General features: G+C 35.9%; 1 protein-coding gene across 5 annotated transcripts in view; it reads right to left on the bottom strand.

Moving 5' to 3' along the window:
- Positions 1–15972, bottom strand: part of RCBTB2 (RCC1 and BTB domain containing protein 2) — a 50512-nt gene that overhangs the window by 29111 nt on the left and 5429 nt on the right. For 3 of the 5 annotated variants that reach the window (XM_045839263.1, XM_045839262.1, XM_045839258.1), the window contains exons 2-4: positions 3002–3120; positions 2626–2781; positions 2248–2398 (exon numbers count right to left, since the gene is read on the bottom strand). In XM_045839263.1, coding sequence (XP_045695219.1) covers positions 2248–2398; positions 2626–2751 — 277 coding nt within the window. In that variant the 5' untranslated portion in view covers positions 2752–2781; positions 3002–3120. Of the gene's footprint in view, positions 1–2247; positions 2399–2625; positions 2782–3001; positions 3121–6508; positions 6608–15972 lie in introns of those variants that run through there. The other 2 variants (XM_045839261.1, XM_045839259.1) reach the window with 2 other exon arrangements.

Raw genomic sequence — 15972 nt, 5'->3', positions numbered from 1 at the left:
CCTAAATAACAAAACAAAGAAACAAGCAAAATATAACCAAAGACACTGAAATAGAGGCCCGGCTGACAGTGCCCACAGAAAAGAGTAGAGGGAACTTAAGGGGACAGTGGGAAGGGTTCACAGTAACAAACTTAAAGGACACATGGTCATAAACTAAGGGGAAGGTGGTAATGGGAGGAAAGTGGGGAGGGGTGAGGGGGGCTGGATTGGGAGTAAAAAGGAGAAAACTGTATTTGAACAATGATTAAAATAAAAAAATAAAAATAAAGAAAAAAATTTAAATAAATGCAATTATAACAGCTGGAAGATAGGTTAATAAACAGCAGGGAAAAAAGGCAGCTAAGAGTAATAGAATAGAATCATTAGATTGAAAGATAAAAGATTTCACTTTTCTAGGCCTTAATTTCCTTATCTATAAAACAATCACCAAGTTATCTTTAATCCTTGTTATTACATCACTTATACAATATAATACATGTTCATAAAAGTTCATAAGATATATATGCACAAATTCATAAATAATTATAAAGTACACACATCCATGTGCTGCCATTCAGGTGAGGAAATGTAACCTTTGATCACCCCAAAAACCTGATATATAAACATGAATAACAGAACTTAGTTTGTCCTGTTTTGAAACTTCAAATAAATGAAAGCATATAGTATACTCATTTCACTTGTATTTTCTACCATACTGTCTCTTTGTGCTACATTCCAGACAATTTCTTCTGATCAATCTCCCAGTTTATTAATTTTCTCTTTTGTTGTGTCCAAACTGCACCTAAACCTATCTACTGAGATTTTCATTTTCATAATTATTTGGCTCTTTTTCAAGTCTTTCATGATCTCTACAAGTATCTTCAAGCTCTTTTTTTTCAAATAACATATAATGCCATCTTATAATTGGTGTCTGGAAATTCTAAAATTCTAATATCTGATACATAGCAGTCAGTTTTTGCTGTCTTTTTTGCAACCGGTTCTCATTCGTGGTACCTGTTTCATTATGTACCTAGTTGTCCTTGACTATATGCTGCCAATTGCCACTGGAAAATTATTTTTCAATGGCATTATACTCCCTTGGGTACAGAATGAAGTTGCTTCCTAAAGAAAGGATATGCATCTACTTCTTGAAGGTACTTAAAGGTATTTCTAATGAATTCAAGACTTCAGATTTTTTGGACCACCCAGACTGATGTGAATTGGAATACAAATACATGGTTACAATCCCTTAGGTAGAAATTTTCTTTCTTCTTTTTTTCCTATTTGCTCAGAGCCCAGGAATTCTTTTGTTCAGTCCTGTAAGATGAAAGAACTGGCTCATCCTTGCCCTAAGAGTATAGTCCTTTGTGGTCCCAGCCTAATTTGTGAGGTCTTTGACTTATGACCACTTCACATCATGAGTACATTAGACCACAACTCCATTCAAGTGAATAGGCAAATATCTTTAAGGTAAAATTAGCTTCAAGTTCCCCTCTGACTTCTTAGGTCACACTTTCTCCTAAATCTTATCTAATAATTCCTTTTTGCCTTGTGTTTTGATGCCTTTATGAAAAATATTTTTAATATTTTATCTAGAATTTTCAGTTGTTTTCAGTGAAGAAGTGATCTGAACAATCTAGTCTGCTGTTACAGGCAACCAAAATTCCCTAAATGTTATTAATGTGAAATAAGTATATAAAAGAACATAAAGTTTATTTTCAGTTTAAATCATACTAACAGCATTTATTACTAATAATACTTAAGAAAAACTATAAGGTATATTTTAATTATCATGTCACATTATTCTGAATTCATGAAATAGCCATGAGAATATTTAATTCCTTGTGTTACTAAATACCAACTACAGTTATCAGTCACTAACATAAGAATCACAGAATGCTAAGAGTTGGAGGGGATCTTGAAATCTGGCTTTACTCTTTTGGTTCATAGATCAGAATTTCAAATTCAGAAAGTCTACAGTGAGTTCACAATTTTAATGCAAAACAATTACACTTAAAAGTGTAAACAAAAGGGGCTTACTGAACTTAAAGTGCCAGTAATTGCTAAATGCTATCTGCTACATTACCTTACTTTGGTATTCAGATATACTCATGTTTCACATTGTCCAAAACATAGTTAAGTTCACAGGGCAGAGCCAGAAAATCTTGCCCAATCAAAAAGTATGTTCTTGATTGAAGGGGTGGTCCTAGTCTTGTTTCTTAACAAATAAAGCAAGGGCTAAAATTCTACACTGTGTTCTTAGGTTACCTGTTGTTGCAAGGACAATATGTGGACCACTCCCATAGCTGAGGCAGGCTATTTTTTTGCCACTTAAAGAATCCAGTCTCCGAGGTTCAATGGTGCTCTGGACATCACCTAATCCCAAACAGCCACAGCAGTTTGTGCCAAGCACAAAAATCTGTGGGGAAAACCAGTGTTAGTTCAAGCAGTTCCATTTCTGACAAACCTGTAAGCACATTCAAACAGGCACAGTGCTCCTAAAACAAAGCTGCTTCATTTATAATAAAAAGTAAGAATCTACTCTCTGTACTTTTTAATGTTAATTCCTTAGCTCCCCCCAACATCTTCAATTTAGCAAATCCATTACTGAAAATAGAAGTGGTTGATTTTTTTCTTCAGAATTACCTCATCATTTACTGTCATATATAAAACTTCATTGCCAGCACTGCCAAAGACACAAGCCTGACGAATTAACTGCAGTTCTTCCTCAGAACAAAGGGAGAAAATCGGCCACTTCCCCACATCTAACATCTTCAAAGATGACAGAGTAGCCTGTACTGGCTAAAAAGGAAAAAAATATATATTGAGATTATTCATTAAAAGATTAAAGTTTGCCCCTTTCCCTTCTGTAGATGAGCTAGCACTGGTTTAATGAGGAATGAGCTCTTTCTGGCTTTGAGAGACCTCTCACAGCTGCGGAAATTGCCTTCACAAGCTCAACTGCTTCAGTACTGCTCTCACTACAATCAAGAGCCAGAGGCTCTACAGAATCAGATCTCACCTATTAATTTTCCTGAAGGACACAGGAACCATCCAAGGCTGAACTTTGGGGAGCCGAATATCTAGCAAGCTCTTTAAATTTTGGCTATGTCTTAAACGTAGCTCTGGAAAATAGGTTGGCTATAAAAGAGGGGAAAAAAGACAAGACTGCTATTTCATCTGCTGCTTAATTCTTAACAAAATAAGTCCTTGAAAAAGAACAAGGCTGAAGGTGACACCAAGGAAACTGTCCAGAAATTTCAGGTCATGGGTCATCTCTGACCTGCAGTTTAAACAGCTATTAGGTTCCCTTATCCTCCACTCAGATTTGGGTACTGGTAGGAAGAAATGCCCATAAAGTGTGTGCATTAGTTTGCCAGAGCTATTGTTAACAAAGCACCACAAATGGAATGGCTTAACAGAAATTCATTTTCTCACATTTCTAAGGCTAGAAGTTCAAAATCAAGGTATCAGCTAGTTTGGTTCCTTCTGAGGGCTATAAAGGAAGGTCCTGTTTCAGGCCTCTCTCCTTGGCTTATAGATGGCCATCTCTTCCCTGTGTCTTCACATCATCTTCTCCTCTATGCGTATCTGTTTCTGTGTCAAATTTTCTTTTTTTAAGCATACTGGATTAGGGTCCATTTTAACTAAACTGCATTTCCAAATAAGGTCACCTTCTGAAGTACTGGTGTATCTTAGTTCATTTGGGCTTCTATATCAAAAAACCATAGACTGGGTGGCTTATAACCAACAGACATTTATTTCTTACAGTTCTGGAGGTTGAGAAGTCCAAGATCAAGATACCAGCACCATCATGTTCCTGGTTCATTGCTAGTGACTTCTCATTGTGTCCTCGCATGATGGAAAGGGCTAGGGATCTCTCTGGACCCCTTTTATGAAGGCACTAATCCTATTCTTGAGGGTACCATGCTCGTGACTTAAGCATCTCCCACTTAGGATTTCAACATATGAATGAAGGGGGACACAATTACAGCCATGTGCTTAACAACAGTGATAAGTTCTAAGAAATGCATTGTTAGGCAATTTTGTCATCATGTGAACACTTACATAAACCTAGATGCTATAGCCTACCACACACCTAGGTTATATGGTATATATAACCTATTTCTCCTAGGCTGCATGCCGGTATAGTATGTTATATACTAAATACTATAAGCAATTATAATACATTACACTATAATGTTACAGTGTCATTAGACAATAGGAATTTTTCAAATCCATTATAATCATATGGAACCACCATCACATATATGGATTTTTGCAGACCAAAACATCATTATGTGGTACATGACTATAAACTCAAAACAGCACACATTTACCTCATGAACATCTGCTCTTATGATGAGAATAAGAGCACTCAAGGGGGACATTATAAAGCTATTTCAAAGAGAGCTCTTATTGATTTGCTATACTGGAAACACTTTCATTTATGTACTTTTCAACTTTCAATATTTTTGTATATTATAATAAGATGCAATAAACAGCCAATATGCCTATCAAATGGCATGTTTGGCCATTTCCCTCAATAATCATCATACTCTTGCTTCATTTAAAGGAGCGATGAATTTTCCAAAGCCTGTCTTTCCCATCAGCTATTAAGTCAACACTACCAGGGATGAGTTCTGGTAGAGAGATGATCATATTAGATACTTATTTTCTACAGACCTAAAAGGATATTTGTCCCTTCCACCCTTAGGAGTCATGGCCCTGCTGACACCTTGGTTTTAGATTTCTAGCCTCCAGAACTAGGAGAAAATAAATTTTTATTATTTCTTCCTATCCAGTGTGGCTCAGCTGGCTGGAGCATTGTCCCGTAAACTGAAAATCATGGGTTCTATTCCCAGTCAATGCCTAGGTTGTGGGTTTGGCTCCTGGTTGCTGCACATACAAGAAGGAACTGATTGATTATTTGTGTTTCTCTCCGTCTTTCTCTCCAACCCTTCTCCTATCTCTAAAATCAAAAGCATGTCCTTGGATGAGGATTAAAAAAATTCTGTTATTTGAAGCCCTTCAGTTTGCAGTACTTTGTCAGGGCAGCCCTAGGAAACTAATACAGAGGTGAAATAGCTTGTCACTGCTAACAGAATCCCCTTGAGTCGGTGGCAGAGCCTGAACCAGGATGAACTTGCCTGATGCCAGATGCGGCCACCTTACTTTTACCATGCCACTAGAATTGTTAGACCTTGTCCTGACAATGATGTCTTCTCTTTTGGGCAGCACCCAAGTCTACTTCAGAGCTAAGGATGGAATCTAAGCTTCTACTTTAAATTACTCACCTCTTTATGCCATCAAAGAACCTACTTTTCTATGAGGCCCTTATTTTAGTATTTTGTCCTGTTTAAGCCTTGAAATTTCAAAAAGAACAAAGTTTGGGCTGTGGCATCAAATATTTAATGTAGATGTCATGTGTGCTAGTTAAAAGAGTTCTTACAAATTATTCCTAATCATCTCAATTGTCAGACATTGCCATTACCATTTTACATATGAGAAAACTGGGGCACAGAGAAATTAAGTAATCCTCCAAGATCATTAGCTTCCAAGTGGGTGAGCCCAGATTTCTTTCCATATTGTCTGTTACTGAGTAAGAAGTTCATATAAAAAGTTATACAACTGGTAGAGTTAGTATTTGCCTGCATTTGAAGGGCTTTGGCTGGTGTTCCCATGGAGTTCCTAATGAACAGAACGATGCCCACTGTAGACTGCCATGCATGTACAGGGCAGATGGCGATATGCAATGAGAAAAGCAGCAGCAATATGACTGATTGATACCTGATCTTTTCCTTGCAAGCAGTGTCTTGGATTTCAACTTGCCCTGCTACAAAAGTGGTTTCTTAGATGCCTAGAATCAGGTTGTAAATTCAACCAGCAACTGAACATTTACCTTCAAATTGTTTTGAACTTTCTTCCTGGAGCACCTGTACAAAATCTATAGTACCCAGTTCATAACTCTGCTGACCACTGGGATTCTAGTGTGTTTGTAATGTCACCTACAGTTGTACATTTGTGAAAAAACACTACTGGCAAGAGAACATTGGGTCTGACAGTATCACTGAACATTGATTGTGTCCAATACTGAATGTATAAAAATGGGACACAATCACTCCTTTTAAGGAGCTCACAATTTAATAAAAAACAATTAACTACAAGATAACTTAAGTACAACTGAGGTGTGCTTTTTAAATGTCAGAAGGCTGGCTGATGAAGGTTAGTCATCAAAAATGCAGTTTTCTAAATCTGTGGGGAACTAGTTCATAGGAAACTGATGACTAACTTTATGAAATATATATGTTTACACTTTTTGAAGTAAATATTTAATATCAGTCCCAAGGAACTGAAGCAAATTTGTTCACAGAAGAGAAATACATTCTTCTGTCCAGGATAATTATGAGTGTCTATAGTTATATATCATATATGTTGTATACATATGTACATACATAGAGTATATGTGTATTCCATATATATAACATTGTGTATACACCCCTATAATAAAAGTATATATAAGACTCACATGCAGCACCCTGTAGGAGCTTCAATCATGCTGCAGCCACCTGCAGGATGGAAGCCATCTCTGTAGAAAGCACCCAGAGACCTCTGTGCCCAACTGTTAAGCTAGAAACTGCCTGAACAAGAGCCAAGAGCAGGCAACAGAAAATTCTGTATGGGGGAAAAAGGTGCTACTAAGGAACAAAAGTTTAGCAACACATATCATCAAGATCATGTCCCTAGAATTCAGTCATACTTTGACCCAGGTAATCCTTCCAGCAAGGAATGCTACCATAGGCAAGAATCCTGGGCCAGCTTTCCTTTATACTTTGTCACATCTAGTCCACCTCCACCATCTTTTGCTGGCATAATTTTAATATTAGCTCAAGAAAATCATAATTAAGGAAATAGAGCTTCATAAAGTTCAAGACCAAACTGCATTTTATTATTCCTTTGAGTGTGTGCTAACTGTATAATTGTTTTTCCATTGATATAAGAACCAAGTGGATTATTATACTTCACTTAACTACAAACAATTATTAAGTTGTCATAATACAATGTAAAATACAGCATATGGAAAAAAATGAAAATTACACATTGGCCCTGGCTAGTGTAGCTCAGTGCATTGCATGCGGGCCTGCAAATCAAAGGATCACCAGTTCAATTCCCAGTCAAGGCACATGCCTGGGTTGCAGGCCAGGTCCCCAGTAGGGGTCACATTAGAGGCAACCACACATTGATGTTTCCCTCTCTCCCTCCCTTCCTCTCTAAAAATAAGTAAAAATAAAATCTTTAAAATTTAAAAAATAAATAAATACCTGGGAATGGAGTAAACATACCAGAGTTTGAGTTGTTTAACTCAAACCCTTCTTCAGGACAGTATTGTTTGTGAAAGTAGGGTATGGCCTGTACTCCTTTACCAGCTCAAATGTGACCATCTCTGGGTACCCCTTCTCTACTCCTCAGATAATATACATAGTTCCCTGTTGGCTTCTTTACCCTTTACATTCTATATATCCACAAAAGTATCTGTTGTCATCTTAGTCACTACACTGTGAGCCCCTTAAAGCTAGATATTATCTCATTGATCTTCCCATCAGATGACCAATAAATGTCTGTTGAAGTACTTCATGTGACAGAAAACATATGCTCCAAGGGCACATTTTTTTCTAAACTTGCCACTTTCTCCATAAAAGGGGGGGAAGTTCTTCTTCCATATGGATTCGATCCTGTGCAGTCTTGAGGAAAAAATTTGTGGTTAAATCAGCATCCCATGTGTTGAATGAAACTAGACAAGTTAAAATTACTTCTAATTAACAAAAAATAAGTTAAACCCAAATATGGTAAAAAGAAGATAAAGGAATTAAGTCTTAGGCATGGGAGTTAACAGCTATAAAACCCAAAGGTCTTTTAACAGTTCTGGTACTGCTATATGGCTCCTTATAGAAATCCTTCTGCTAAGGTTTGAAAAAGTAATCCCAGGATAAATGTAGATTCTTAAATCTAAAAGGAAATAAGTAAAAATTTTCATTTCAGAGCTGTATTCCTATAGATAAAGAATAATACATTTTAGACTTTGGTCAAATTTTCCCTGGGCTTGGAAAATTCCAAATCACTGTGAGGTACAGATTTATCAATTTTCAGCTCCACTGAGGAATATATGATTTACTAAGCTGGGGGGTGGTGGGAGGAAGGAGTAATGAATGATAAGTATGAAAGGATGAATGAATGAACAGAGCTTTGATATCCTAGACTTTAACAAAAAAATCTGAAACAGCCATCAAGTATGTAGCAACAACACTGAATGTTTCTGCCTTAATTAACCATCTCCACAATAACTATTTTCTACCATGTACAAGTAACAGCAGAAGCAACCCTATCACAAGATATGTAATATGTCTGAACTGTGGTTCAATCATTACAGTCAACTATCTCATCACTAAAGATAAAAAGCAATTTAATGAAATGATATTTAATAATTTCAGTTTGGATTTAAGTTGGATTCTAGTTACTCAAATACAATCTATATTTCAAGTGCTAACATGAGAACATTTTATCTATTATCTACAAGTAGTAAGAGCCTTAAAATAAACAGACAAAAACAATTATCAAAATAAGGTCAAGTCTTATATGCCTGTTAAAATTTTGTTTTCCACAGCTGTAAAAAGGTCTCTTATAATATAAGGAATAACAACATATTCAGAATAATTATAACTCAAACCATGGCAATTCATACAAATCACGTTTGGAAAAGACATGCTTAATTTTAAAAGGACCACTTGGACTTTTCTCACAAATTTATAAAACAAGATCTAGTTGCTATTAATTTGCAAGTGCTTTAAGAGAGGGAGGTATCACATTTTCATTGCTTTAACAACCACAGCACATGGCTCAGAGTAGAATGAAATATATCCATTCAAAGCATCCTTTGAATACAGTTTTTTGTATACCGGATACTAATTCTATTTGGAATTCTATTTTTTGCACCATCTTAACTGAAAATATCTTTTCCATATCTGCCCCAAATTTATTCAATAAAAATAAAAAGAGGACAAGGATGAGAATAAAGAGAAAGAAAAGAAAGAGGAGAGGAAGATAATTCATTGGCAAAAAAAAAAAAAGCAAATAAAGAAAGGGGACCACGTTCTTTTATAATTTTTGTTTTGGGGTTTAACATTTAAGTTTTTCACCCATTTTGAATTTATTCTTGTGTGTGTTCTAAGGAGGTGGCCTAGTTTTGTTTTTCTGCATGTATCTGTCCAATTCACTCAATGCCATTTAGTGAATAAACTATCTTTAAGCCATTGTATGTGCTTGCTTCCTCTGTTGAATATTAACTGACTATAAAGGTGTGGGTTTATTTCTGGATTCTATTCTGCTCCATTGACCTACGTGTCTGTTTTTATGTCCGTACCATGCTGTTTTGATGACTATGGCCTTATAGTACAATATGATATTAGGTTGCATGATTCCTTTACGTTTGTTCTTCTTTCTCAGTCTTGTGTTGCTATGTGGGGTCTTTTGTGGTTCCATATTTTTGAAATATTTGTTCTAGTTCTGTGAAATATGTCGTGCAAATCTTGATAAGAATTGCGCTGAATCTCTAGATTGCTTTGGGTAGTATGGACATTTTAATGATGTTAATTCTTCCTATCCATGAACATGCTTCCACTTATTGGGATCCTCTTCAATTTCTTTCTTCAGTGTCTTATAATTTCCCAAGAACAAGTCTTTTACATCCTTGTTAGGTTTATTCCTAGGTATTTTATTATTTTTGAAGCAACTGTGAATTGGATTGTTTTTTTAATTTCCCTTTCTGTCCGTTATTGGTACATAAAAATGCAAATGATTTATGGACATTAATTTTGTATCCTCCTACTTTGCTGAATTCATTTATCAGTTGTAGTAGTTTCTTGGTGTAATCTTTGGGGTTCTCTATGTACAGTATCATATCATCTGCAAATAAAGACAGTTTTATTTCTTCCTTTCCAATTTGGATGCCTTGTATTTCTTCTTGTCTGATTGCTCTGGCTAAAAAACATAGGCAGCAAAATCTCAGACATTGCTCATAGCAATATTTTATCAGATGTACCTCCCATGCAAGGGAAACAAAAGAAAAAAATAAATTAATGGGACTACATCAAACTAAAAGGTTTGTACAAGCAAAGGAAAAGATCAACAAAACAAAGACAACCCACAGAATGGGAGAACATACTCACCAATACACCTGATAAGGGATTAACATGAAAAATTTATAAAGAACTTAAAAAATTCAACACAAAAGAAACAACCTAACTAAAAATATGGGCAAAGGACCTGAATAGACACTTTTCCAAAGAGGACATACAGATGGCCAATACACATATGTAAAACTGCTCAATGTCACTAATCATCAAAGAAATGGAAATTAAAACCACAATGAAATACCATCTCACACCTGTCATCAATGAATGGCTATCATCAATGAATCAACAAACAACAAGTGCTGGTGAGGATGTGGAGAAAGGGGAACGCTTTTGCAGTGTTGGTGGGAATGCAGATTGGTGCAGCCACTGTGGAAAGCAGTAAAGAGATACCTCAAAGAATTAAAACTGGATCTGCCTTTTGACTCAGTGATCCCACTTCCAGGAATATATATCCAAAGGAACCCAAAGCATTAATTGAAAAGCATAAGCACCCCTATGTTCACTGCAGCATTATTTATAATTGCCAAGCTATGGAAGCAGCCCAAATGTCCACCAGCAAATGAGTGGATAAAATAACTACGTGACATTTACACAATGGAATACTACTTGGCTGTAAAAAAAGAAGTGATACTTTTTACTCTTTGTGATAGTATGGATGAAACTGGAAAACATTATGCTAAATGAAATAAGCTAGTCAGAGAAAGACAAATACCATATGATTTCACTCATATGTGGAATCTAATAAACAAACTGAACTAACAAGCAAAATAGAGTCAGATTCATAGACAGAAAGCAGGATGACAGGTAAGGGGCAGTGGTGGTAGAGGGTGGAGGAGTTCAGCAAAAAGGAAAAAGGACTCATGGACATGTACAACAGTGTGGTGATTGCTGGGGGAAGCAGAGTATAAAGGGACTAATGGTAATTGAAAAAATAAAATTAAAATAATATAATATTTTAAAAATAAAAGAAAAAGAACAGGAACCAAAATAGAGATGTGAGTGCCCTCACTGTACTTAAGACCACTTGTCTTCCTGGTAGGAGGGAAATCTTGCTAATATGCTAAAATAATTGAACAGTATCCTGGGTTGTCCCCACCCCACTTCATCCTTCTACCATTGTAGTTACCCAGTTTCACTGGATTCTGGTTTATTCTTCCTTTGTTTCTTTTTTGCAAAAATGAGAAGATACAGTATGTGTTTTCATTACTCAGTTCCTTCTTACACAAAATAATTTATATACTCTTTTGTGAGTTGCTTTCCCCCCCCCCACTTATCAATATATCCTGGAAATCACTTGATATCAATCATTACAGATTTATTTAAACAGCTATATATCCTGGGTTTTTAAGAGGAAAAATAAATAGCTTTTCTTCTCAGTGTCTTTTATAAATTTCAAGAATAGTAACTATTTAAAAATAAGAATGATGAAAAATGAGCCATTCTGTTTGTTTGACTAATGAAGTTAAGATATACTTGCATGTGTGGAATATAAAATTACTATGTTCAAATAAATAACATTCAGTAGCATTCCATTAACACAACTTCATTTTTGTTGGTTGGAATTCCCAATATAGTCAATATCCAACATACAAAAATAATTCAAGATTAATTATTATTGTACAGTACTGTGAAACAATATTGAATTCTCTAGCATTGTGAAAAAATGGCTTTTTAAAAATCACTCCACTGTGATATAAACATATAGAAAAAAACAGAGAAGAAAAAGAATTTACCATCTTGGAACTTTAATAAAGTCTTTATTTACCCAATGAAAATACAGTTTTAAAAATGCTATCAACTTTATTATTAAAAAGTCATAAAGAGTTGCTGAATTATTAAAAATCAATATTGTAAAATATAACTTTTAGAGCTTATACTTTATAAGTTTGGTGGGCAAGCTTCAATAATCTGGATGTAACATATGGAAAAACATACTAAAAAAAGTTTAATCTGTAGTATTTCAACATAGAAAATGCAAGGGAAACCATCTGGAATGTGAAAAAAAGCAAAACTTTTAAACTTTTGGGACAAAGTATAGAAAATATCTTTATGATCTCAGGGCAGGGCGAGATTTCTTAAATAAGACACAACACAAAAGCATAAACCACAAAGAAAAGACTTATAAATTTTACTACATTAAAGCTTAAAATTTTGGCATAATAAAACCCAAAATGAACAAAGGGAAAAACCTACTAAAGAATGGGAGAAGATATTTTCAACATATATAACATAGTTGACAAAGGGTCAGTATCCAGAATATATAAAGAATACCTAAAAATCGGACTTCCGGCAAGATGGAGGAATAGGTGGACGCACCACACCTCCTTGCACAACCAAGATTAGAACAATAATTTACAGATAGAATAACACCCAGAACTGACAGAGGATTTATCTGAATGGAAGTCGGACAGCCAAGAAGTTGAAGTAGACCCATACATCCAGACTGGTAGGAGGGGCCAAGGACAAGCCGGGCAGGCACGCGAAGGTCGGGGAAAACTTGGCGCGAAATCGGCGTTACAGCCATCCGGCGCGCAAGAACACAGCGGTGGTCCCTGAGTATGCAAGCTGCTGCTGGCGGACCCAGTGACACAGCGATTGTGGACCAGGGCAGAGCTCACAGCCCAGGATCCCAGAGAAGGGTCTGAGATCCCAGGAGAACGGAACTACCACCATTGTTCCCTCCCACCCCCGCCCCCAAATATAACGTCACAATCTAGCGACTGGGGTGCCCAGCCCCGGTGAACACCTAAGGCTCCACCTCCCACCAGAACTAGAGCAACCAGACCCGGGAAAAAAAAAAACAAAAAAGGAGAGACAGGGAGAGACATGTTTCCAACAGAACAGATCAGTCCCCCAGGACTCATCCTTTTGAGCAACCAAGAAATAGCCAATCTATCAGGTGCACAGTTCAAAACACTGGTGATCAGAAAGCTCACGGAATTGGTTGATTTTGGGTGCAATTTAGATGAAAAGATGCAGGTTACCATAAAAGAGATGCAGGAAGATACACGGAGGAGAGCCAATAGTGAAGGGAAGGAAACTGAGTCTCAAAACAATACAGTGGACCAGAAGGGAGATAGAATCAACCAAGCAGGAAAGCATGATGAAATAAGAATTCAAAAAAACGAGGAGAAGCTTAAGAGCATCCAGGACATCTTTAAACGCTCCAACATCCGAATTATAGGGGTACCAGAAGGGGAAGGGGAAAAGCAACAAATTGAGCACGTATTTGAACAAATAATAAAGGAGAACTTCCCCAGTCTGGCAAAGGAAATAGTCTTCCAAGAAATCCAAGAAGCTCAGAGAGCCCCAAAGAAGTTGGACCCAAGAAGAAACACACCAAGGCGCATCATAATTACATTAGCCAAGGTAAAAATGAAGGAGAGAATCCTAGAAGCAGCAAGAGATAAGGGGACAGTCACCTACAAAGGAGTTCCCATCAGACTGTCAGCTGATTTCTCCAAAGAGACCTTACAGGCAAGAAGGGGCTGGAAAGAAATATTCCAAGTCATGAAAGGCAAGGACCTACATCCAAGATTACTCTATCCAGCAAAGCTCTCATTTAGAATGGAAGGGCAGATAAAGTGCTTCTCAGATAAGGTCAAGTTAAAGGAGTTCATCATCACCAAGCCCTTATTTTATGAAATGCTAAAGGGACTTGTCTAAGAAAAGAAGATAAAGAAAAAACATGTATAATAAAAGGACAGCAAACTCACAATTATTAACAACCACACCTAAAGCAAAACCAAAAGAAACTAAGTAAACAACTAGAACAGGAACAGAACCACAGAAATGGAGATCACATGGAGGGTTAGCAAAAGGGGGGTGGGAGGAGGACAGAGGGGGAAAAGGTATAGAGAATAAGTAGCATAGAATGTAGGTTGAAAATAGATAGGGGGAGGGCAAGAATAGTACGGGAAATGTAGAAGCTAAAGAACTCATAAGTATGACACATGGACATGAACTAAAGGGGGGGAATGTGGATGGGAGAGGGGGTGCAGGGTGAAGGGGAGAGAAGGGGGGAATGGGACAACTGTAATAGCATAATCAATAAAATATATTAAAAAAATACTTCAAACAGAAAAAAAAGAATACCTAAAAATCAATAAGAAAACAGACAAAACCAGTTTAGAAATGGGCAAAGAACACAATCACAGAAGAACAAATTAATAAACACATGAAAGGATGCTCAAATTCACCAAGGAATTTACTGTGGAAATGCAATCACAATAAGATAGCTCTCGCCCATCAAATCTGCAACATTAGAGAGGGAAAACACCTAGTATTGGTGATGATGCAGACCAAAGACACTTGAATTGCTGGAAAGAACATAAACTGATATAATAACTTTAGAGAAGCATTCAACAGTACTGGCTTTCCATCTTTTTTGATACATACATATATTTGAAACTATAGTTTGTAAAATTTTCACAAAATCTTACCCTTACTACATGAGCTGCTTAGTGATATTTTCTTTCCTATTTTTTCTATTTTATTCTATTCTATTTTACCCTGCTCTATCTTATCTTTCTCTATTTCATTTTTAAACAAAATGCTTGTCTCAACCCACTAAAATAATTTCAAGATCACTAATAATTCATGCCTTGTAGTTTGGGAAGCAATGGTCTGGATAAACTCTGAAACATATACATAATTTTCTTTGCAAAAACAGAACAATAAAAATAACAGTTTAAAAAAACTAGAACTAGCAAGCTATAAACTGTGGCATGTGTATACTATACAGCAATTAAATAAATTATCTAGAATCAATACAAATAAATCTCCAAAACAATTTTGACCAAAATCACTAAGTTACAGAATTACACATATTTGGTAAAGTTTAAAAACATGCAGATAACACAGTATTTTAATGTGTTATAGATATACTGACATATACAGGGTCCAGCAGAAATAACACCTGCTTGAGTGTGGTTGGTAGGGTAATAACATGGATGTCAAAATTTATAGTTTTAATTTGAACATTTCACCTAAAATGTCATATAGTGTGCTTGAGTATGATATTATTATGTTACAGAATTACATGCTTATGATTTTGTAATAAAAAAGGGGCATTATTTGTGCTGGACCCTGTTATATGGCATGTCTTTGATGGGTATTTTTTTTCATAAGAAAGTTTTGATGGATGTAATGCCAGAGATAAGATTTGCCAGAGATAAGATTTGTAATTCTATCAGTGAATTGATATGATCTGGCTTTTTCATCTAACAAGACAGTTTTCAAAACGCTATGCTTAAATTAATCATCTGAGTATGGGAGGATAACCCAATGTTAAGGAAAACAACATCTTGGAATCAGAATGCCACTATTTTAATATTGCCTTGACCATGGACACAGGAATTCAATATAGGTTTGATAATGACAACACATTATCCACAATTTCTTTCTACATCTGTAAAATAAAATTTTATCAGTGCTATAGGAATATAGCAGTCAGATATCATAGACAAAGTATTTTATCTTAAATGTCATAGAAGAATAATCCAAAATAGAGAAAAGCTTTCTATTAGTGCATTAGAATAGCAAAAATGTGTTTTTTACTTCTGTCTTAAAGCTATTTACAAATTTTCCCCTTTTCTGCACAGGAGTGCAATATTTCTTATAGACTCAGAGCAGAAGCTAGCATTTATATTGGGAATACATTCTTCAGATTGATAGTGTCATAGCATAAGATCATCCCGCATGATACATCCTATATGTTACTTTATTGGGTTTTGCCCTACACAAGTTTTGGGATATATGACTTAGCTCATGTACATAGTTAATTACTCATATAAAAAGATGC

Source organism: Phyllostomus hastatus, unplaced genomic scaffold (assembly GCF_019186645.2).
Source record: "Phyllostomus hastatus isolate PE091 unplaced genomic scaffold, TTU_PhHast_1.1 phas_contig_29, whole genome shotgun sequence".
In the NCBI taxonomy this organism is placed as follows: Eukaryota; Metazoa; Chordata; class Mammalia; order Chiroptera; family Phyllostomidae; genus Phyllostomus; species Phyllostomus hastatus.
Note: the sequence above shows the minus strand (reverse complement) of the source record. Positions and strands in the feature narration are given on the sequence as shown.